Below are 22297 nucleotides of genomic sequence, written 5' to 3'. Positions count from 1 at the left end.
TCAATCAATGAAATGCAATTATAATGATTTCAAGTGCTTTTCTATTTGAGGTCTCATTCATTTTGTATCAAATATCAATATTGGTATTTTATACATATAAAATGGATTGGTTATAGTAATTTGTGAAATAACATAAAATTAGTGTGGGATATTAAATTTCATGATTTTTTGTTATAAAAAGGGGCATTTATAATTTTTAACCTCTTATGAATATTATACAAAAATCACTCAATGTATTCTATATTTTGAAAAGATTAAATAGCGTGCAGTAAGAAATTATCTTAAAATTTTTAAAAAGATTTTATTGCTATTTTTCGATTTTAATTAATATACTTTTATATAAACATTGATATTTATTAAATTTGTAATTTTTTTATATGAAAGTTGTGAAGCATTTTAGGTAATTGCTTTGTAAAAAAAGATAATTTAAATTTAAATAATAATATTTGTTAAAATATATGTTTTTTCCTTTAAAAATTATCAATTAAATATGTATTATCTATCTTAAATTAGAAATCACTAAACAAAATTATTAAATAATCAGGTTGAATATTAATTAGTATATCTATATACTAAGTAAATTATTTTTTCTCACAAATATGTAATAATCTTTTTGTGGCTAATTTTTTTTTATATAGAAATTATTGTTGTATTGTTCTCAGTTATGAAAAAGTGATGTATTTTAATTTAATACAAAGATAATTACAAATAGGAGGATTCGATTTGTTGATTTAAAAATTAAAAAAAAAATTCACAAATTAGAGGATAAGTTTTTTAAAGGTCACAAAATCCAAAGATGGGTTTTGCATTTTAAACATTTAAAAAAAATTAAAATTTACAAATTCAACTTTTCGATTTGTGATATGTTATTAACAAACACTATTATAAAAAAACACTATTATAAATCTCTCTTTATACAAGTAAATAATTTATAAATATAATAAAATAGATTCTATAGATAACTCGCGCAAAGCGCGGGTTCTACACTAGTTAAATAAATAAACATTTAGTGGTTGGATTAAGGTTTAGGTAGAAAATCAGACGGAGTCGTTTTCACGTGAAGTTGATAACTGATAGTCGTTAGATGATTTGACTGATTTGACTAATTTTTTATCTAACGGCTCTCAACTATCAACTTCACGTAAAGTCAACTTCACCTGAATTTTTACCTAAGGTTTATTGGGAGTGGCTATATTGTAATTCAATGTTTTTACCTCAAAGGGGAAGGTCATAAATTTACGAGAAATGGTTGCTTTGATATATATACATGCATGTAGAGGATGGGAGTACTAGTTTTGTGGTTGTACTTTTTCATTGAATAGAAAGAGAGGGACCAAGTAATGGGATATTGGTATTCTACCTATGTCAAGATAACATGCATGTATGTTCTCAAATTTGTACTGTGACAGTATATAACTGGATTTGAATTTGTTGAGTTACAAAATGAACTTGACATTTCGGATCTAGTGCTCTAATACCATATCATGATACCACTCATCCCAAAAGTTTCAACTGATGAGAAAAGGTAACACTAATGGTTATATCTCTTATACTTCATAAACCTCTATTGTGCACATTGTACAAGTATTTCATTGGTTCTTTATACTTTCCCTAACTTAATTGGTACTATATTATATATACAAAATGATGATGACATGGATAATTATTGATTGCCAAACTCATGTATGGAGCAAAGCGTCTTTCTAAGTTAGAAGGTAACGGCTTCCTTCTTGGCGTAATTGACACTTTCATTTCCATGTAACATCATTATAACCATGCATAAAGACAACCCTCATGTGATTTTATCATAACATATAATGAAGCATCACAATCCATCTTAATTTATAATATCTATTCAGCAAATTAAGATTAATTAATTATGAGGGATAAGAAATTAAATAGCTAAGTTGTAACCAAACATTCTAGTGTAACCCTATATATATATATATATGCATGGTTAGTTACTTACTACCCTATCAGCTATCAGCATCAAAGGCTAATATGATATTTAGTTAGCACTTATTGCAGACGCACCCTTATCAAGTATATATATATATATCAGAAGTTGAGAAATAGCCTTAATTTGCTTCTTCCCCTAACTCATATGCCACTTCCACATTTGAACCTCAGCACTACTTCTTCACTACTATCTCTCTCTCTCTCTGATATGGTGCAGTCAAAGAAATTCAGAGGTGTCAGGCAACGCCATTGGGGCTCTTGGGTTTCTGAGATTCGCCACCCATTATTGTACGTCTTGTATTCATCTATCATCAAACAAAACTAAACTAATTAGTAGTATGTATATCTAACTGAGTTTGGTGAATGTTGTTTCAGGAAAAGGAGGGTGTGGCTTGGAACATTTGAAACTGCTGAAGAAGCAGCAAGAGCATACGATGAAGCAGCTATTTTGATGAGTGGAAGGAACGCCAAGACTAACTTCCCAGTTTCAGAGAACAATAACAATAACAACAACAGTTCCAGTGGCACTGCTTCTTCTTCATCTTCATCTTCCACAACAACATTCTCTGCAGTTCTTAGTGCAAAGCTGAGGAAGTGTTGCAAGTCCCCATCACCTTCTCTCACGTGCCTCAGGCTCGACACAGAGAATTGCCACATTGGTGTGTGGCAGAAGCGGGCCGGGCCTCGCTCCGAATCCAACTGGATCATGATGGTCGAGTTGGAAAGGAACAACACCACCACCCCCCTCACCACCCAACCTGCTTCTTCTTCCTTGAAGCCAGAGGAAGCCACCAATAATAACGGTGGCTTGGATGAGGAACAGAGGATTGCCCTGCAGATGATAGAAGAGCTTCTCAATAGGAATTAACTCAATTATTATTATTATTATTATTATTAATACAAAATTGAATAAGCAATATTATTGATAATAATAATTAAGTCCCATGTAGTGGTTCTTTAATTATTTGTTTGTTTGTCCCAAGTAGGAGTGTGTATGTGCTATATATATATATATTTAATATTTTGCATGTGAAACGCTCTTTCCCTCATATGTGCAACTACCTATACTCTTCTCTATATTCCATTCTCTGTCTTCTTCTAAAACTATCCTCTTTTTAACTACCACTGCCTAACGATCCCTAATCCCTACAGTAACACTTCAAGGCACTATTATATTCATTCTAATTTCTAAGAACAAAGAATACTCAAATGGATTCTAAGTTGTAGAAATTGGGAAAACGACAACATGGTTTGTGACATCATCCTATATGTCAGCGGATTATACAGATACTCGTATATGCACTAGTTTCTCTAACACTACCAGAAACACGTAGTTTACCTGGGAAAATACTCAAGAACAAGAAGCAGTAGCAAATTTTTATAATCGTGGTAATCATTTGCAACGTTTTGCTTTTCTGTGACTAAATTATACAGAAGTTTTTTACGTTTTTGTTTGTCTGTAGCCAACTTGAGCTGGACTCTTTCAATTGCCACAAACTCAATGTTCACCGTGGCGAAATCAAACAATATCTACTTTCAAATTACGCGCTTCTACGGAGAGTGTTTCCTTCCATCCATTTAAAAAATTTTATACGCAGTTTTTATTATTTCCAAATTTAAATCTTAATAATAAATTTTAATTTTTAAGAGTGTAGACTTATCCAATTTGTCTATAGCTAATTAGTGACTACAAATCACAAAATCTACTGTTGATAATTAAGACTTAAACTAGTTACTATAAACTGAGGTATCTATATTGGCTGCTATGGGCTATATTATAGGTGAACCAAAAATACAAAATTTGCAAATCTTAATATGACATAGATGTATGTATATGTTGATCTACTTTATAAGAAGAAAAGGAACATATATAAGTACATCTGCATGCAACTAATTAATAAACAGTGTAGCCAACCACATGATAGAGCAGAAAGAAACTAAAGAATATCGTACTAAAACAAAGGTGTGGGGAAAATGGTGTCCTTGTTGATTTAATTATAAGAAGCAAAACATGTGCTAATAATTTTGTTGACTATGACATGATTTCAATTTAATTTGTTGTGTGTGTGTACTGTGTATGTAGACCACACCAAATCATTTGACAGATTAAGATTGTTTATTGAATTTGATACTGACAGCGTGATGATTCATGATAATCAACTCTGAAAGCTTGATTTGAAGATTCCTGCCGACAAATGTGGTTTTAGGAGAAGGATTAGAGTACGCACATGCAAGAGTTTTGAAATGGAAACGATCTTCAGCGATATGGAATAAAATCTCAAGCACTATGCTAAACTAACAAGTATAAGCAAAATGAACAATTTAATGCACGGAATGTGTAACGTCGTGTTGTTCTAGTTACGTTAATATATACAAGGCAATACGGTTCCCGCATTTTTCATCTTAATTGAACTGGAGTCACACAAACGAATGAATCTAATTTATGGGATGACGTTGAAGCTTTGGAGAAATAGAAAAACGGAAAAGCAATTCATGTATATTCTATAAAGGGTGCGAATGCGATAATACTGAAATATTCCTTTCGGGATTGGAAATTAATGGAACTATTGGAGTAAGAGAGAAACCCCATGTGATGGAGATTTATAGGTATCTTTAGGCCAGGGCATTTCTGTCTCTAAAAATTAAGAACATGGAAGATTAAATTGCCTTCAAAGTGGGGACTACTCAAGGCAGATGATGAAGCTCCTAATTGTTTTTTGTCACATTCATTGTATATCTATGAGCTGTTCCCCATATGATGATAATGATGATGATGTTTATATACATGTATGCATTGGTAGATACTAGATAACAATTCACTTTAACCATGCTTTAATTATTCTAGTTTGTGATGATCTCCAATTATTAGTAGTAGTATATGTATCGGTGTTAAATGATGATGATGCATGCGTACGAAAATGGTATAAGCCTTAGGGTGCTTTAGCCTTATAAAAATAGGCTCTGGCTTCCTTGTGAAAGCTTATTGGGTTTAATTTTTATCATTGAATAATGATTTCTATAGTTTCACATTGAAGATAGGTTTGTAGTAGGTGAATTTGTATCAAGGGGAGTTAACTAGGCCTTGTGCATGTTGCATCACATTCCCATGTGAAGTGCAAACACGTGTGTGCTTTTACTAGGGAATATTTTCGTATATATATCATGGTTAGTTGCCCAAATTTGGGTTGACAAGTCTTGTGATTATAATAAGAGTTTATTATTTGAAATCATTCGGATAAAGATATTAAAAATATATTTTTTAATAATTAAAATTTAATACATATAACTAATTAAATTATGTTATTTTTATTAAAATTAAACTCGACAAATTAATTTAGTCAAAAAATTAATAAATTAAATTTTAAATCGGTCTAAATTAATATTTTTTATAAAAAATAATTAAAATATTTTTATTATATATATATATTAATTTTAAAAATTCTAAATTCTAACTCTATGACGACAGAAAAAAAACTAGAATTTAGTATTCTCAAAATTAATATATATAATAAGAATATTTTAGTTATTTTATATAATAGAAATATTGTAGTCATTTTTTATAAAAAAATATATTAATTTAGACAAGTTTAAAATTTGATTTATTATTTTTCAGTCAAATAAATTTGTCTGATCTAATTTTAATAAAAATAACACGATTTAATCGATTATATATATTAAAAGTAATAAAGGAATAAAAGTAAAAATAAGGGGGCATTTAAGTAATTGTAAGCAGCGCCAAGCGTAGGAGAACAAGAGAAGATCTCTGCGATCCCGTTTCATCGATCGGAGCTCGTAGGTTCGCAGGCGAAAGAGGAAGAAAGAGAAGCTGAGAGTATGATACTGGCGGTGCTGTTTGCGAACGTTGAGGGAAATATCCTCATCGAACGGTGTGTTTAGATCTCTCTCTTTTCCTGCTGTTATCTATATCATTTATCCCAATTTTGATTCGTTTCCTTTCTATGCTTCGTAATGTAATTCTCATATTGCTGTTAGATCCCTATGTAGTTAATGAAAGATAGAAGTAGCTGATTTGTTGTTGTTGATCTCTGAAGCAATTTGAAATCCCGATTTTCCTCCTCCTCATAGAGAGGAGCTTTCAGTTCATAATCATAATTGCTCAGAAAATCAAAGGAACAGCAAAATGGTCATGGTTTCGGCTTTATGATTATGTAACGATCTAAGTTCAGTGGCTTTATGGTTTCAGTTTTCATGGTGTTCCTGCAGAGGAGCGGCTACACTGGCGTTCCTTCTTGGTTAAATTAGGAGCTGACAATCTCAAGGGTGCCAAAAATGAAGAGCTCCTCGTTGCTTGCCACAAGTTAGTCTCTTCTTCTCTAATGCTTCTCATTCCTTGAAGATTCAATGTCATGTCATTTATGTATGTATGGATGTTTGTCTGTGTGTGCGCCAACATGAATTGGTTCGTCTATTTTACAGATTTATTTGATTCTGAACCCGTTAGGGAGGAGGATTCCATTGTGGTTACTTGAAATGTAGTAGTAGGCAAGACAAATGAGCTCTTCAAACTTGTTTCCTGAATTATTATTATTGAAAAACAGAGAGAGAGAGAGAGAGAGAGAGAGAGAGAGAGAGAGATTATAGTGATGGACTATACTCAGTTTTCCATTTGTTTAGTTTTTTGTGTTTGTTTGGTGGAAGAGAATAAACAAACTGAACAATATTGCTTACTATTAATATTTTCCCATCTAGTCTCTTTTGCTTCACTGCATAGTGCATACTATTGTTCATTCAAGTTCCTGTATTTTAGAAAAATCATGACTCATTATTATGTGACATTGATATGGTATTTTGGCTTACGTATTTTATTCTTTTCAGGTCAGTTTATATTGTGTACACAGTTCTAGGGGATGTCAGCATATATGTTGTGGGCAAGGACGAGTATGATGAACTTGCTTGTATGTATCCAGTTAACTGTATTTTATGCTTGATGATGGTAAAATAAAGTACACAAAACTATCATGTCAGTTGTTGATTCTAATATCAATATGAATGTTTCCCAATGTTTCATATTTGGTAATGGTAATAATTAAACCTTAGAAAGAAGTCATCTCATTTGTTGATGCTTGGAACCAGATATGCTCACATGTTTTGAAATTGAAGCACTGGCTTGGAGGTCCTAGATTCATAACCTTTTGTTCTTTTGAGATGATTAAGGAGATTTTTGGAGAAAGTGGTGGGAGAGACTTGCCCCTTTTCTGTCTTGTAATAGATACCGGCAACCAATACACAAAAATATTTTGAAACTAGATCTTTTCTTACTAATATTTCTTTTCCTAGCATGACTTTTTGAAGAATAAAACAAGGAAAATTCGAAATCAATCGGACTGATGAGATATAGAACTCACAATCTCAACTTATTGGGAACTGTTGTCTACCTACCGAGAAAGGGAAAATATCTTATTAATATTTAAGAAAAGCAGGTTATTTTGTTTATAAATATTTCATGGCATCATCAATTTCAACAATGTCAAGCATATTGTTGTTATTTTTCTAGGGTCTGCAAAAGGTACATTATTAGCATTTTTTTTTTTTTTTTTTTTTTAAATTTTCAGTGTCGGAGGTAATCTTTGTCATAACCTCAGCTGTGAAGGATGTATGTGGGAAGCCCCCAACTGAGCGCCTTTTCCTTGATAAGTATGGAAGGATATGCTTGTGCTTGGATGAAATTGTATGGAAGGTGAGGAGACATGCTGTACTACTTAATATAAGAGCTTGATTGTTTTGAATTTCTCAGGTTACTCACTCTGCTTGACGTGAGACATTTCAATTGATGACATCAACTCATCAAGCGTTATGCATCCTGATAGATATCTAGCTAGTGCAAATGAATATTATTATTGAGGTCATCCGTTTTGGATGAGGCCCATCTAATCTGACATTATTTTCATTTATTCTCGTGAAATATTGTTCCATGTTATATGCATATAAGATTTCATATGAACTGTCGAAGGAAGAAACTTTGCAATACCACTCAAAAGTGATTCAGCTCTCCCCATATATTGTGATGCCTTTTGTTATCTGGGGTCACTCATTACTGATCCAAACAGTACCTTTATACAACGTCTGTGTTTCGTTGTTATAAGTAGCAATTCTTCTTGATGCTTTGCTTGACACTTGGCCTGTGTATGTTTTGAAGGGATATTTGGAAAATACAGAGAAAGATAGAATCAAAAGATTGATAAGGTTGAAACCTCCGACAGAGTTCTGAATGAGAAGTTAATGGCCAATTATAACGCAATCATCAATCTGAGTTGTGTTTAGCATCTTCTTAGTTGGAATGGGAAGGCGCTGAAGTTTCTGTAGGATATATGAGTTCTGCAACAGCTATGCTATCATTGAGGCAATCCTCTCGGTATGAGCTTTCTTACTTTGAGTCTCTAGTACTGCTGCTAATGTCATTGAGGATTCTGCTGAGACAATATTTGTATCGACATCTATATATGCTTGATTTTATTGTACCTTGCGCAATTTGCTTTCCCCCCCCCCCCCCCCCCCCCCTTTTTTCTTTTTTTTCTTTCTTTTTCTCCCAAACACAAAAAAAAAAAACACACCCCTTTGGTTGTCTCTCGTTTGCTCATGTAAGTTCTCTTTGTTAGATGTCACATGTGTACGATTATTTTTATTCTTTGGACGACGGTTTTTATCCCCAGACTATAGCTTACTGCAAAAAGCGTTGTTCCGCAATTTGATCTCATCTTATTCTTTTGTACGACTTGTATTTATGCTTGAGAACTATGGAGTTGAGAGGCACGATTCGCCGGAAGAACATTGGAAAGTACTGTAGGATCCAAGTGAGAAATCTGAAATGGTTTAACTTTTGGAAAGGATGCAGCTTCAAATTTTGCATTTAAATAGGTTAAACTTTTTGACATTGACTGGCTCAAATTTGTCGTTTGCGAGGATTGGACTAAAAATCATAACACGAGTTTTGCGAGACAAAATAAAATAATGCTTTATACAGATAAAAGTTCACTTTCCCATCAAGCAATTTTATACTGTTTTTAATTTGTAAAATTTACTTAATTTAGGTTTATAATTTCGTTTCGAAAAATTTATCGGCTTAATGATTAATTTGCAAAAAACATGCGTTGAAAAATGAAAACGGTGAAATTTTCTCATGATCAAATAGGTAGAAAGCACCCAAGGTTCATATACTAGAAGATAAAAACTAAGAAAAAGGAAGTTAACTAACAGGGACAGGAGAATTATTCTATCAAACATCACTAGTCACTATAATGAAAGATTGAAAGATACAAATATAACAAGAGAAGAATATATAATTTTTTTTTTCTGCCATTCAAATTTAATTTTATTATTTATGTTAGTATATTATATAATACTATAATGAAAAATAAATATCAAACAAAAATAAGTAAATAACTATAAACCGTCACAGTTAGTAATTGATCTCTCTATCTCAAATGTTAATTTTAAATCTGAATCATTTTAGAAGGATTAGCATAAGGGATCTTTTGATGCTAAGGGAAATAAATAAATGTATTTAAGGAGATGAGTACACCTACCCCCTTGTCCTTTGTTGCGAGACGTGGGCATCCGAAAACCAAGGCTGTGTGCCTCTAGAGTCTAGTCCACTGGTTTAGATCGTTTCATTACCAGTTAGCAGAATACAACACAAAAGCATGAAGACGAAGACTGTGACTTCAATAATCCTCATATTCTGCGTGGTTGCTTCCTTCTCCACTGATGATCAGACTCACACTCAGCTTCCTCAAGCTAACGAATCTTTCAAGCCCAACCAAACCCTTCAGCAGCAACTTGTAAGAAATAAGAATATTCTCTTCCTATATGAATGATGATAAATATGTAGGGTTGTAACTTGTAAGTTGCAGGGTAGTAGCTGTACTTATACAGTAACCATTAAAACAAGCTGCAGCTCTCCCTCCTATACGAGAGATCAAATCAGTCTCGCATTTGGCGACACCTATGGTTATCAGGTACACTATATTATACTATTCCTTTTGCTTCCATTCATCGCTAGGTTTATATATATTTCCTATTTGGAATCGATTGCTATCAGGTTTATGTTCCAAGACTTGGGGATCCTTATGATTCTAGAACATTCGAGCGCTGCTCTACGGATACGTTTCAGATTTACGGACCCTGTACCTACCAAATCTGCTATCTGTATCTGTACAGAACCGGATACGATGGGTGGATGCCCGAGTACGTCACCGTATCTGGCTACTACTCCAGCCCCGTTACCTTCTACTACAACGCTTTCATTCCTTACGGCGTTTGGTATGGCTTTGACTACTGTTACCGTTATTCCGCCTCCACTGCTTTCGCCTAGTGGGCCTTCCTTCTAGCCCAACAACATCTAATAAATTAGGAATCTAGTGGGCCTACTGTTAACCCTTTTCTATGGGTTTCTTCTGTAATGGGCCTAATGTTGGATTTTCTGTATAAGACTAGCTTATTTTTATTTTTATTCTATACATATTCCCCCCCCCCCCCCGGGGGGGTCAGAATTAACGTGTCTTTCACATTAAAATAATAAATAAATATTGGTTTCGTTTCTTGCCTTATAGCAAATACTGAAAGGTTAGTTCAACTTTTAAAATAGCATAGAGAATATTTTGATGAAAACATTTGCATATGTTAATCATATATAATTTGTTTACTTGACCGGTCGGCCTTTGATGAAAGGAAATGGGCACAGAAAATATATAATATAATAAATTATTGAGGTTTCTTAGTCCTTTATATAGAAGTAACTAAGAAAGTAGTTGCGAGTAAATTAAATGGTGAAGTCCTTGAGTAATCAATAAAAGTTAAGTAATTAGAAAAAGTGATGAACAAAAAGATGAAAGCATCAGTAAGCTCAATAGTAATCACATTTTGCATCATTGGTGCCTTGTCGGAAGCAAAGCCAGCAGGTAGAGTAAATGCATCACTCTTGAAGCACCACAGAAACAGAACCCGAACGCAGCCGCAGCCGCAGCCGGTAATTTTAATATATAGATGAATTGAACTGCTTTGTTGACTACTTTGTAATGTATATATATGAATTGTGCAGAATAGGCGTGGTGGTGGTGGGTGCATTTACTCACTGACCATCAGCACAAGCTGCGATTCGCCGACGTATACGAGGGATTCAATCAGCCTTAGATTACGCGACGTTGATGGGAATGGAGTATACGTTGCAAGGCTGGAGGATCCATCATCAGGGAGGTTCAGTAGGTGTAGAAAGGACAGAGTAGACTTGTACGGGGGACCATGTATCAAGCAGGTGTGCTACGTAGAACTGTACAGAGATGGAGTTGATGGCTGGATTCCAGAAACACTCACCGTATCCGGATACAGAGCGCTTCCCATGACCTTTCACTTTCATAACTTCATTCCACGCGGTGTTTGGGCTCAAATTAACAAGTGTAGTCCTTATAATAATAATTACTAACAGAATAACCTTCTCATTTTTTGACTTTTTGTCATTTATATGGCGATAAATCCATTTTGCTCATGCACTGCATTTTCACCTTTGCTCCATAAATAAAAGATGATGAAAACTCAGATGAAGTTAAGTCGACTTTTCGTGAAGTTGATATTTGAGAGCTGGTAAATAAAAATTTAGTCAAATTAGTCAAATCATCTAACGGTTTTCAAGTATCAACTTCACGTGAATTCGACTGCAGTTGAGTTTTCACCGTAAAAGATAGGATACCAACACAATGACTAATTGAGTTAACCAACTTAGTGGGTAACTCTTGCATATCAATCCATGTGTCTACATTATTCAAGGTCTATGTCAACATACACATAGATTTCTATGAAAATAAACACATAAGAATACAAGAATTATTCATCGAAACATATATGTTTGGTAGATAAACTAATACAAAGGCTAAAATAATAGAAATATGTTGAATTTTATTAGACTAAAACCAAAAACAAAATTGTAAGAACTAACAAAATTTATTTAATAATTGAATTAGAACTAAACTTTTTAGCAATTTTTTTTTCAAATTTTTTTTTTTGTTATTTTCATTGATGAAAATGATGTAGTAGTTATAAATACTGGAAGAGTTAATATCAAACAAATCAATTTATCAATCAAGAGAGTTACTTGTTAAATAGAGAGCTGCAAAATGCAAATAGAGAAACTGCTAGTGAACTTGGGTGCTTTAAGTTATAATAAAGTATCTGAGCCAACTGAACTATTTTTTATTTGAGGAGTGCTAGGGTGCTAGCAACTTTTGTAATTTGTAGCCATCAATGATATTTATAATGGTGTGAGATTTCATCTAATGATGTAAGATTACTCACTTCTCTTTTACTGGTTACATGCTGGCCAGAATTTAATAAAGTTGTTGGCCCTAAACTTTTCCCTTTTTATTTTTTTAAAAAATATTACTATTTTTTTTATAAAAAATTTGGAGATGGTCATAACCCCATTGTCTCAACTAAACTCCGCCCTTAAGTTTGACTATAAAAAAAATATAACATTAATCAGCAGTTAGATTGATGAAATTTATCACGCATGATAATTTATTCACCAATATATAAATCTTTGGTGTAAACAGATTCCTTTTCTCTATATTTATAAATTAGTGTATCTATACGTGCAATGTATAAAAAATATCTATTTTTTTATACTTATATTTAAAATATACTTTTAAAATAAACTATTTATGAATATATTTATCTTATATAAAACAAGTTTATATATTTTTATTATTTACACTAATACCAAATAATCTAAAAAGTAAAAAAATTCATAACGTATTTATATTTAATTAAAAAAAAGTTGTCGTATGTTAATACATTTATAAAATAAAAAAAAGCATAAAGTGCTTATATTTAATTAAAAAAATTCACAAAATACTTATATTAATCACTAAATATTAATAAATCTAATTATTTAATACTGACATTTTCTAAAAATAATATCAACATATAGATTGGAATTATTAGAACGCACCACATTATCAGCATACTTAATTTTAAAATTACTTATATAACAAAAATGTAAGAAAAAATTGTGATAATTTTTAAAAGGATATAACATAAAATATTAAAATTATTAATTTACAAAAATATAAAAAAATAATCATAATAATTACTAAAAGAGATGATATTTAGAATTATTAAAAATCTCAACATATATTATATAATTGATTATTAAATGTTAATTTATGTATGATTGATTACATAATACTTTTTAAAAATTAATTGAGAACAGAGAGAAGTATTCAAACTGACACCAGAATGTACTACCATAAATATGCTTGAAATAAAAATATAATCTGTTGTTGAATTTGAATTATTGATTATTGGTGATTGAATCACTAGAATATATAAAAAAGAATCATAATAATTACTAAAATATATAAAATAGAATATTAGAATTATTAACAAATTTTAATATAAATAATCATTAAATATTAATTTGTGTATGATTAACTACATAATACTTTTTTAAAAAATAGTTGAAAAAAAAAATGTACACACCATGATGCGCCACATCAATATACTTATTCCCAGAATGCAAATGATGATGATCGACAAATTTGACAATAATTAATCATTAAATGTTAACAAATCTAATTATTTAGTGCATAATATTTTCTAAAAATAGCATTAACATGTAGATTAGCACTAGCACACGCTACGTCAACATACTTATTCTAAAACTTACATATATTAGTAAAATAAAATATTATATATAATATTTACAAAAATATAAAAAATTATAATAATTTTTAAAAGAATATAAATAAAATATTAAAATTATTGATTCATGAAAATATAAAAAAAATCATGATATTTTAAAAAAAAATATAAAATAAAATATTAAAATTATTGACAAATTTTAACATAAATAATCATTAAATATTAATTTATGTATGATAGATTATACAATATATTTTTTTAAAAAATGTTAAAAAAAGTATAAAAATGTCGCTAAAATGCGCTACATCAACATATTTGACGCTAAAATAAAACTTATCTTAAAATAATATATCCTGAAGGGCATAGCCATATGCTAGTTAAGATGATACAAGTATTAAATTTTTATTTTATTTTTATTTATTATCTTATCTTTTTTCTAGAAACAAAATTTATTATATTTATTTTTTTCTAAATTAGTTATATTTATCTTTCTCTAATAGAATTATTTAAAAATTCTGATTATTTTATCTAATTTTAAAATTTAAAATTAATTTAATAATTAGTATAAATAAATAGTATTATTCTTCTATAATGTACAACAACAATGTATAATAAAAAATTTTCATCTTTTTTTGTCTTATTCTTTCGTAATTTTTATTAAGAAGAATAAAAAAAATAATACTCAAGAAAGCAATTAACCTTGCTACGCAAGAAATCAAGGACAATTGGAACCTACGTCGAGGCAAATTTTTTTTTTCGGTAATAAATTTTACAAGTAGTTAATTTTATTTCCAATGGAAGATAACTAAACGTGCTTTGAAATCAAAGTAGACGATTTCTTTTGATCCTTAGATCAATATCAATCCTTTTTATGTTGTACTTACTGAAGTTTACTTACATGGGTATTGAGTGCAAATGAAGAAGCTAATTGTGTAGAAGTTCCGAAGAAGACGTAGGGATGTAATTTGCTTCATGTGCTTACTGTGGAAATAATGTCTTAATTTCCATTAGGCCATGTGTTTTTCCAACTAGCTTGTGTACAGTTTAATTTTCCACAACCCTACTTCATATATATATATATATATATATATATATATATATATATATGTATATATATATATGTGTGTGTGTGAAAGTTTAAGGTCAACAGATTTTGTAAATTTTAGCCATTAATTAACCATTAATAATATTTTTAATGGTATGAGATTACATCTAATAGTATAGAATCATTCAATTTTCTTTTGATAGTTAATTGTTGGTCAAAATTTAACAAAAGTGTTGGTCCTTTAACACTCCTCTATATATATATCTCAATTATTAATACACCCAAAGAACATTAACAGAGTTAAACAAGAATCTTGTACGTACGTATATTGGCAATAATAATCTTGGAACGTAAGTAGTGTTTATTTTATCAATAAAGAGAAAGCTAAATTAAATTAACGTCTAAAATCAGCGTCCAAATACAATGCAGATGCATGGTTCCCTTCCTTATATATAGGAGAGGATATTAGGGGGTTTATACATATAACACACAAGACTGTTGAAGGTGTCATCATGTGGCCCAAGACAATTACAATGGTGAGTATGAGATCGATCTTAATTAGTTATCAAGTTCTACATTTTCATGATATATATGTATTCTTAATTAGCTTGTTTCAACTAACATATTATTTGATCCAGGAGTTATTGTTGGATGTTATAGTAATTCTGAGTGTGGCTACAGCAGGATTGAGCGTGACACCAAGTTTCAATGTGTTACAATATGGAGCAGTTGGAAATGGACAAACCAACGATTCACCGGTAACTAATAACTTTATTTGAAGGTGAAAACTCAGGTAAAGTCGACTTCACGTGAAGTTGATATCTGATAGTCGTTAGATGAAAATTTAGTCAAATTAGTTAAATCATTTAACAGTTCTCAAGTATCAACTTCACGTGAAATCGACTGCACCCGAGCTTTCACCTTATTTGAATTACATTTCTTATCTCAAATATTAATAAAGAGATATACATAGGCGTTTGAGAAGGCGTGGAAAGCAGTGTGTTCGAGCAAGGGAGATATATCTAAGCTTATAATACCAGCAGGGAAGACCTTCATGCTAAAGCCTCTTTCCTTCAACGGTCCATGCAAATCTAAGTATACCTATATTCAGGTCCATACTTCCTTTTAATACTCAAAATGGGCTAAACCCCTCAGGTCAGCCCTTTTTATTCATTTAAATAGGCAAACTTTGTGTCTAAAATTAAATTCCTTTAAATTTCGGGTTAAACAGGCTAAACTCGGTTAACCCGAAAAAAATGACGGGTTAAACAGGTTAGCCTGCGGGCTAAACGGGTGATCCGTTAATTTTTTTACATTTTTTTTTAAAAAAAAGTACTTTTAATTGATATTTCTTTCGATCAAACTCGAAAATTTGACTTATTAATTAAAAAATATTATTTTTAAAGGATTTTGACATGAAAATAATATTTTTTATCAAAATATTTTTAAAAAAATAAAATTAAATGATAAACAGATTGACCCGTTTAACCCATCGAACTGACCACAAATAATTCGAATTAAACAATTTTAGCCCACAAATAAAACGAATTTAAATGAACCAATTCATTTAATCCACACGCTTAATAAACCGGAGCTAAATGAACCTGAGTAGCCCGTTTGAGAGCCTAACTTCTAATATTTAGTTCCATTTTGATTGGAATTCCCCTACTGTTGATCTGATGAGAACCTGTATTTATCATTATCGTGATCAGGTGTTAGGGAACATAGTTGCACCTAAAACAAAATCGGAATATGCTGGGTCCCACATAAACACGTGGCTTGGGTTTAATTCAGTGGATGGTCTAATTATCAGTGGAAAAGGGACAATTGATGGTCGAGGTTCTATCTGGTGGCAACAGCCTTGCTTGGGAAATCCAGCACCTGTAAGCAGTCTATAAATTTCTCTGTTTTTTTTTTTCATGGTAAAAACTCACTATGCAATAATAATAAAAAATTATTATACCAAAATTTAGTTATACATGTCAAATTATATTACAATATTCAATTAATCACCTTTTTTTTTTATACATTTTCAAATTTTCATGAGTTCTTTATTTATGACAACTTTTTGCAGGGGACAAAATGTCGTCCACCAACAGTAAGCATACTATCTAGCTGTGGAATTATTTGTTATTACAAAATAAATAAAAAATGGTGAAAACTATGGTGCAGTTGACTTCACATGAAGTTGATACCTGAAAACCGTTAGATGATTTGACTAAATTTTTATCTAACAGCTCTTAGATATCAACTTTACGTGAAGTTTTTTTCACAAAAAAATTCACGTGCAATTATCTTCATGCGAAGTTGTTAGTTGAGAAGTCTCGTATATAGATAACTGCAGGCCAGTTTTCACCAAAAGATAAATAGATTGAAACTTGTTTTTGGACTCTGTTCTCAACAGGCAATAACACTGAATAGATGCAACCGGTTTCAATGGAAAGGATTGACTAGTCTTAACCCGGCAAGAAGCCATATAACTCTAACAAGCTGCAACGGAGGCACTCTCTCTAACCTGCGACTCATTGCTCCGGGAACAAGCCCCAACACCGATGGCATTGATATTTCTGGTTCTACCAACATTAAAGTCCTTAATTCTTACATTGCAACCGGGGATGACTGTGTTGCTATTAGTGCTGGATCCTCACACATCAAAATATTTGCTATAACATGCGGTCCAGGCCATGGTATCAGGTTCCTACTCCGACCCGACCCGACCCGATCTTTTGCTTAATTTAATTAAAAAAAAAATATAGGGTACCAACATATTATCTGCCAATTTATTATCAACAATAATTAATTATTATATTTTAAACATATAATGTTAGGTAGACAAAAAAAACAATCAGAACTTGTTTTATTTAACATTCATTAATTGTCACGACAATTAATAAATGCTAAATAAGACAAGTAATGACTATTTTTGGCTGAGTTTCTTTGGTTACCAAACATTTTCATATAAAGAGATACATTCAGAAAATATATCTATAAAAATACTTCTATTAAACATAGTCATAAAAAAATATTTTTATTAGACACATTCACAAAGACACTTCCATTAAACACCATTATAAATAAAAGTTGATAGAAGTTGGGAGAATGTTGTTAGTAACACAGGGGAATTGTTTAATTAATGGTCAATTATGAAAACATTGTATTTAATTTTGGGTGCTGCAGCATTGGATCACTGGGAACAAGAGGTGAAACCGACATTGTAGAGGACGTGCATGTGTATAATTGTACTTTGACTGAAACAATGACTGGAGTAAGGATCAAGACTTGGCAGGTATGTATATATGTGTAATTAATCAGGCAAATTGGGTCATGCACATGTAGTAATACATTATTATATCTAATAGGGTGGAGCTGGATATGCCAGGAATATCACATTTGAGAAGATTAAGTTTGTTCGTGCCAATAGCCCCATTATCATTGACCAATTTTATTGCCCTAATAGGGTGGACTGCCAAAACAAGGTAATTAACATACACTATTAATACTAATGATTCTATTTCAATAAAAAGAAATAATTATTTTTTGTTGAATTATAGACTCAAGCGATTAGAGTGAGCGATGTAACATACAAAGGAATTATTGGAACATCATTGATGGATGAAGCGATCAATTTGAGTTGCGACCAAAACGTGGGATGCTACAATATTGTGCTTGATCGTGTGTATATACAGCATGCGGTTCCAGGGAGGAAAGTGTATTCCTTTTGCCACAACGCCCATGGAACTGCCTCCCACACCAAACCTGCCGTCAAATGCTTGCTCAAGTGACAAGTCACCTTCCTCCATTCAGAATAAAACAGATCTCATCAATTGTTAAATAATCTTTACTTGTTGGATATAGAATATTGAGATAATTATATATAGTTTCTTAGATTGGTGTTGTACCATTATTATTTGTAAAAATAATTCATGTGTTTGGAGAAAATAAAATAACATCCTAGCTTGACATTGTTGCAAGAAATAGAAACATAAGGATATATTTAGATGAATATAAAAGATAATGTAAGAAAATGAAGAAGGGAAGTTGAGTTACCTAAATTAACAGGTAGACAAAGGGCGCCATCCATTCCCTTAATAATTAATTAGTAATGAGGGATAGGTTGTTATTGTGAATTGTGAGGCATAATAATGGGGAAGAAGGCGCCGCACTCGCCGGACATAGAGGCGGCCCGACATTGGCATCCACCGCCGGGAGAGCAATGGATGTCATGGCTTGTCCCAGTAATATTCGTTAGCAACATAGGCATGTTCGTCTACACCATGTACCTCAATGATTGTCCAGATTACTTGAACAAAGACTCATGTCTCTTCTCAAAACATTTGGGCAGATTCTCCTTCCAACCTTTCCGGGAAAACCCTCTCCTCGGCCCTTCTACCCGCACGTACGCTTCTTTTCTTTTCTTTTCTTTTCTTCTTCGTCCAAATCATTCGTTTATTGTTCTTTGACAACACTCTTCATGCATCCATCCATGCAGCCTGCGGATATTAGGCGCTCTTGAAGAGGATGGAGTCTTGGAGAAACACCAAGCATGGCGTTTCTTCACCTGCATGTTTCTTCACGCCGGAGTTGTCCATGTTGTCGCCAATATGTTCAGCCTTCTCTTCATAGGCATTCGCCTCGAGGAGGAATTCGGATTCTGTAAGTATTAGAATATAATTATTTAGTATATATGAATATTTATTATAGGAGATTATAGCTCTTATAAATACCCTTCTATATTGTATCATTCTAGATAATTTGAATAGACAACTTGAATACACATAAACAGTTTCTCTATTACTCTCTCTTATCCTTTCTAACATGGTATCATAGCCATGGTATCCTCGTTAAAGAGGATAAGTTGATTTTCTTTTATATTCTAACAATAAGCATTTAATTTCTTCATTTTCTTTTTCATACAATCATGAAATCATTGTCATCATCATCATTTGTGGCAGTGAGAATCGGAGCCTTGTACCTGCTTTCTGGTTTTGGTGGAGGTTTGTTGTCTCTCATACATTTGAAAAACACGGCAACGTCCAAGACCATATCGGTTGGCGCCTCCGGTGCGCTTTTCGGTCTTCTGGGAGCCATGCTTTCCGAGCTTCTAACAAACTGGACAATCTATGCAAACAAGTGTGCAGCTCTTATAAGTTTATTGATCATCATTGGCCTAAATTTGGCCGTTGGATTTCTTCCCCACGTGGACAATTCAGCTCATATAGGAGGATTTCTGGCCGGCTTTTTCCTGGGTTTTGTTCTCTTGATGCGACCTCAATATGGATATGTTAGCCGCAAGTATGTGCCTGCAGGCTGTAATATCAAACACAAAGCTAAATACAAATGCTATCAGTACTTTTTCATGGTGTCTTCTGTCATCATCCTACTCATCGGGTCAGTAAATTAAATCCCTTTCTTTTTTTCTTAATTAATTCATCTAAAACTCATGTAATTCAATTAATGGATGATATCTCATATTGCCAGATATGCTTATTGCCTAGCTAGATTGTACATAGGAAAGCCAGAGGATTTTTCCTTCCTAAAAAAGTCACCAAGATGAATGCCTCATTCCACACGCCAAAGCCACTTCTTCCACATGTATCTCTCTCTCTTTCTCTCTCTCTCTCTCTATATATGTCCTAGTCTGCAACTCTTTCTTCATTGCAGGGCATGATTGTATTATTCCTGCTCAATCCAGAAGAAATAGCAGCCAAACTGCAGCATGAAATTATTTGACATGCTTGCTAGCTACACGTGTATCAAATCAGTGTATGCCTTTGGCTTCCCACATACAAGGCTTGAGAAACTTATTGAATATAATGTTGACCTCATTTATGGGATGTAAAATAGTATTCAAGTGCATTAGTTACCATTTATTCACAATGTTCTTTGCTTCTACTTCTTGGATCAGTTGTATGTAGATTTTTTCACTCAGTTGAGGTTTCGGTTTAAGTTATTTGTTAAACCAGAACACAGAAACTTATTGGAATACATTTTTATGTGGTTACTTTACATATATTTACGGCACATAATATATTTGACACTTGTTAGTTGTTACTTTTACAATCCTTCCTTATTATTCAGAACAAGACTGAACTTGAAATTGCAACTATAGTATTGTTATGAATTGATTTTCTTCTTTCCATCTATATTATATAAATCAATAGGTAAAACTTCCTGCTATGCAGTATACAGAAAAATTAAACTGAAAGATTTGAGGAAACTTTGGTGCTTCAATTGAGAATATTCTACTACTATAGTTCTATAATGATATTAACAACAAAGAACTCTATTTTCTAAACATAGCATATTATTGCCAGTATATATTAATGCAAGACAGTGCTATATTTCGCATGATTCTGAACGACCAAAAACATTGTAACGATTGTCTGCAACATTGTCATAAACAAAATCCCTCACAAACCTGCAGAAGCCATCCATGGGATATGTCATGACCCTATTCCCATTCAGCTAAAAAAAAGCAAAGTGAAGGGGAAAATGGTACTCACAGAGGCACTAATTTAAGAAGTGCAGCAAGCTGAGGAAAGGGCAAGTCTATGTACTCCATTATCTTCAATACAGCTTCTGACTTGATGTATGATCTAGAATAATAATCAACCAAAAAGTCACAAGAGTTCAACTACTTATTTATCTTTTTAGCAATTTCCTCTTTCCTCACAATGACTATATATAAGAACACATTCGGTTAGAAAGACAATGGAAATCCGACCAAATTACATAGACTGGTCTAAAATTGAATAATACTAAAACTTTCAAGAAAGTACCTGTCTTTTTCAACAAGAACAACACTTGAGATGTCATCAGGAGCCCTTCCTGATCTCCTAAGTAACATTTTACCAGCTTCACTTTGAAGAGCTTCATATCTGATTGTTCTGTTCAAAAGTGAACAATATGTAAGACTACAAGAGACTAAATTGTTCTGTGAAATCATAAAAAAGAGAAGGCTATACATTTTACACGAAAAGAAAACAAGATGGCTTACTTATTCCGATCGTTATCACGAACGAACTTGACACCACCATTACACAAGTTGCAGACACCTGTGTGACAATTACAAGGAAAGACTTTTATCAAACACCTTGATTACTGAAACATGAAGGGATGATAATTGAGGTTTGAGGGTAGATTACCGTCAAACAACATGATGGGTCGTTTGTCTTGGAGGAAGAAAGTGTTTGTAGCTTCAACCCAGTTCCCTGAATCGCTTCGGGGTTGCGAAAGAGTAGCAAAGGTACTCACTTTTCGCTGTGGCAGTGAGCATACCCTTGACCTTGACTTCAAGAGCCCAGCACAAACAGGAACATGAAGCTGAAGAGCCATTGATATTTGGAAGTTGAAACACTGAATTGCCTGCAAGCTGTGAAATAAAAACTGAAACTTCAATAACCCCCACAAGAAATTCAGCAGAATTCGTGAGGATAAGAGCTAATTCATCTAAGGCATAAGGTCATACTAATTAACACCATAAAGTTAATGTGATTTAAGCTTTTGTCAGTCATTATTTAGATTTTGTATGAACTTTTAAGCGTTTATTATTATTATCATCATAAATTCAGCCCAAATCAATATTAAGATGCCAAATCATGGCTAGAATTATATGGAGTTTGTGGTTAAAAGAAAGTTGTG

General features: G+C 32.3%; 7 protein-coding genes across 8 annotated transcripts; 6 read left to right on the top strand and 1 right to left on the bottom strand.

Moving 5' to 3' along the window:
• Positions 1-2167: 2167 nt before the first annotated feature.
• LOC130940332 (ethylene-responsive transcription factor WIN1) lies at positions 2168-2827 on the top strand. The gene is made up of 2 exons (XM_057868445.1): positions 2168-2247; positions 2335-2827. Exons 1-2 carry the CDS (start codon positions 2168-2170, stop codon positions 2825-2827), a joined length of 573 nt encoding a protein of 190 aa, XP_057724428.1.
• Positions 2828-5683: 2856 nt separating this feature from the next.
• On the top strand, positions 5684-8448 carry LOC130940486 (uncharacterized). 2 transcript variants are annotated; one of them, XM_057868620.1, is made up of 5 exons: positions 5684-5846; positions 6164-6277; positions 6796-6875; positions 7533-7657; positions 8117-8448. In XM_057868620.1, the coding sequence occupies exons 1-5, from the start codon at positions 5794-5796 to the stop codon at positions 8186-8188; spliced, it is 444 nt and encodes a 147-aa protein (XP_057724603.1). In that variant the 5' UTR covers positions 5684-5793; the 3' UTR covers positions 8189-8448. The 2 variants fall into 2 exon arrangements, with proteins under 2 accessions (XP_057724603.1, XP_057724602.1); XM_057868619.1 differs by lacking the exons at positions 7533-7657; positions 8117-8448 and adding an exon at positions 7054-7504 and having other exon boundaries at positions 6796-6913.
• Positions 8449-9494: 1046 nt separating this feature from the next.
• Positions 9495-10513, top strand: LOC130940236 (embryo-specific protein ATS3B-like). Its single transcript, XM_057868325.1, has 3 exons — positions 9495-9758; positions 9831-9935; positions 10019-10513. Exons 1-3 carry the CDS (start codon positions 9621-9623, stop codon positions 10289-10291), a joined length of 516 nt encoding a protein of 171 aa, XP_057724308.1. The 5' UTR covers positions 9495-9620; the 3' UTR covers positions 10292-10513.
• Positions 10514-10558: 45 nt separating this feature from the next.
• On the top strand, positions 10559-11790 carry LOC130940235 (embryo-specific protein ATS3A-like). Its single transcript, XM_057868324.1, has 2 exons — positions 10559-10945; positions 11018-11790. The coding sequence occupies exons 1-2, from the start codon at positions 10793-10795 to the stop codon at positions 11396-11398; spliced, it is 534 nt and encodes a 177-aa protein (XP_057724307.1). The 5' UTR covers positions 10559-10792; the 3' UTR covers positions 11399-11790.
• A 3345-nt stretch (positions 11791-15135) lies between these two features.
• Positions 15136-18438, top strand: LOC130942083 (probable polygalacturonase At3g15720). Its single transcript, XM_057870767.1, has 9 exons — positions 15136-15192; positions 15295-15414; positions 15630-15767; positions 16369-16539; positions 16731-16754; positions 17061-17350; positions 17834-17942; positions 18016-18132; positions 18208-18438. The coding sequence occupies exons 1-9, from the start codon at positions 15169-15171 to the stop codon at positions 18436-18438; spliced, it is 1224 nt and encodes a 407-aa protein (XP_057726750.1). The 5' UTR covers positions 15136-15168.
• A 360-nt stretch (positions 18439-18798) lies between these two features.
• On the top strand, positions 18799-20210 carry LOC130940133 (RHOMBOID-like protein 5). The gene is made up of 4 exons (XM_057868182.1): positions 18799-19052; positions 19146-19309; positions 19609-20044; positions 20135-20210. The coding sequence occupies exons 1-4, from the start codon at positions 18799-18801 to the stop codon at positions 20208-20210; spliced, it is 930 nt and encodes a 309-aa protein (XP_057724165.1).
• LOC130942084 (DCC family protein At1g52590, chloroplastic) lies at positions 20004-22265 on the bottom strand. The gene is made up of 5 exons (XM_057870769.1): positions 21802-22265; positions 21654-21711; positions 21436-21543; positions 21160-21252; positions 20004-21074 (listed from the first exon to the last, which is right to left on the bottom strand). Exons 1-5 carry the CDS (start codon positions 21989-21991, stop codon positions 20993-20995), a joined length of 531 nt encoding a protein of 176 aa, XP_057726752.1. The 5' UTR covers positions 21992-22265; the 3' UTR covers positions 20004-20992.
• Between the last annotated feature and the right edge of the window lie 32 nt (positions 22266-22297).

This window comes from Arachis stenosperma, chromosome 7 (genome assembly GCF_014773155.1).
Source record: "Arachis stenosperma cultivar V10309 chromosome 7, arast.V10309.gnm1.PFL2, whole genome shotgun sequence".
Classification (NCBI taxonomy): Eukaryota; Viridiplantae; Streptophyta; class Magnoliopsida; order Fabales; family Fabaceae; genus Arachis; species Arachis stenosperma.
The sequence above is the reverse complement of the archived record's forward strand: the minus strand, read 5'-3'. Positions and strand labels throughout refer to the sequence as shown.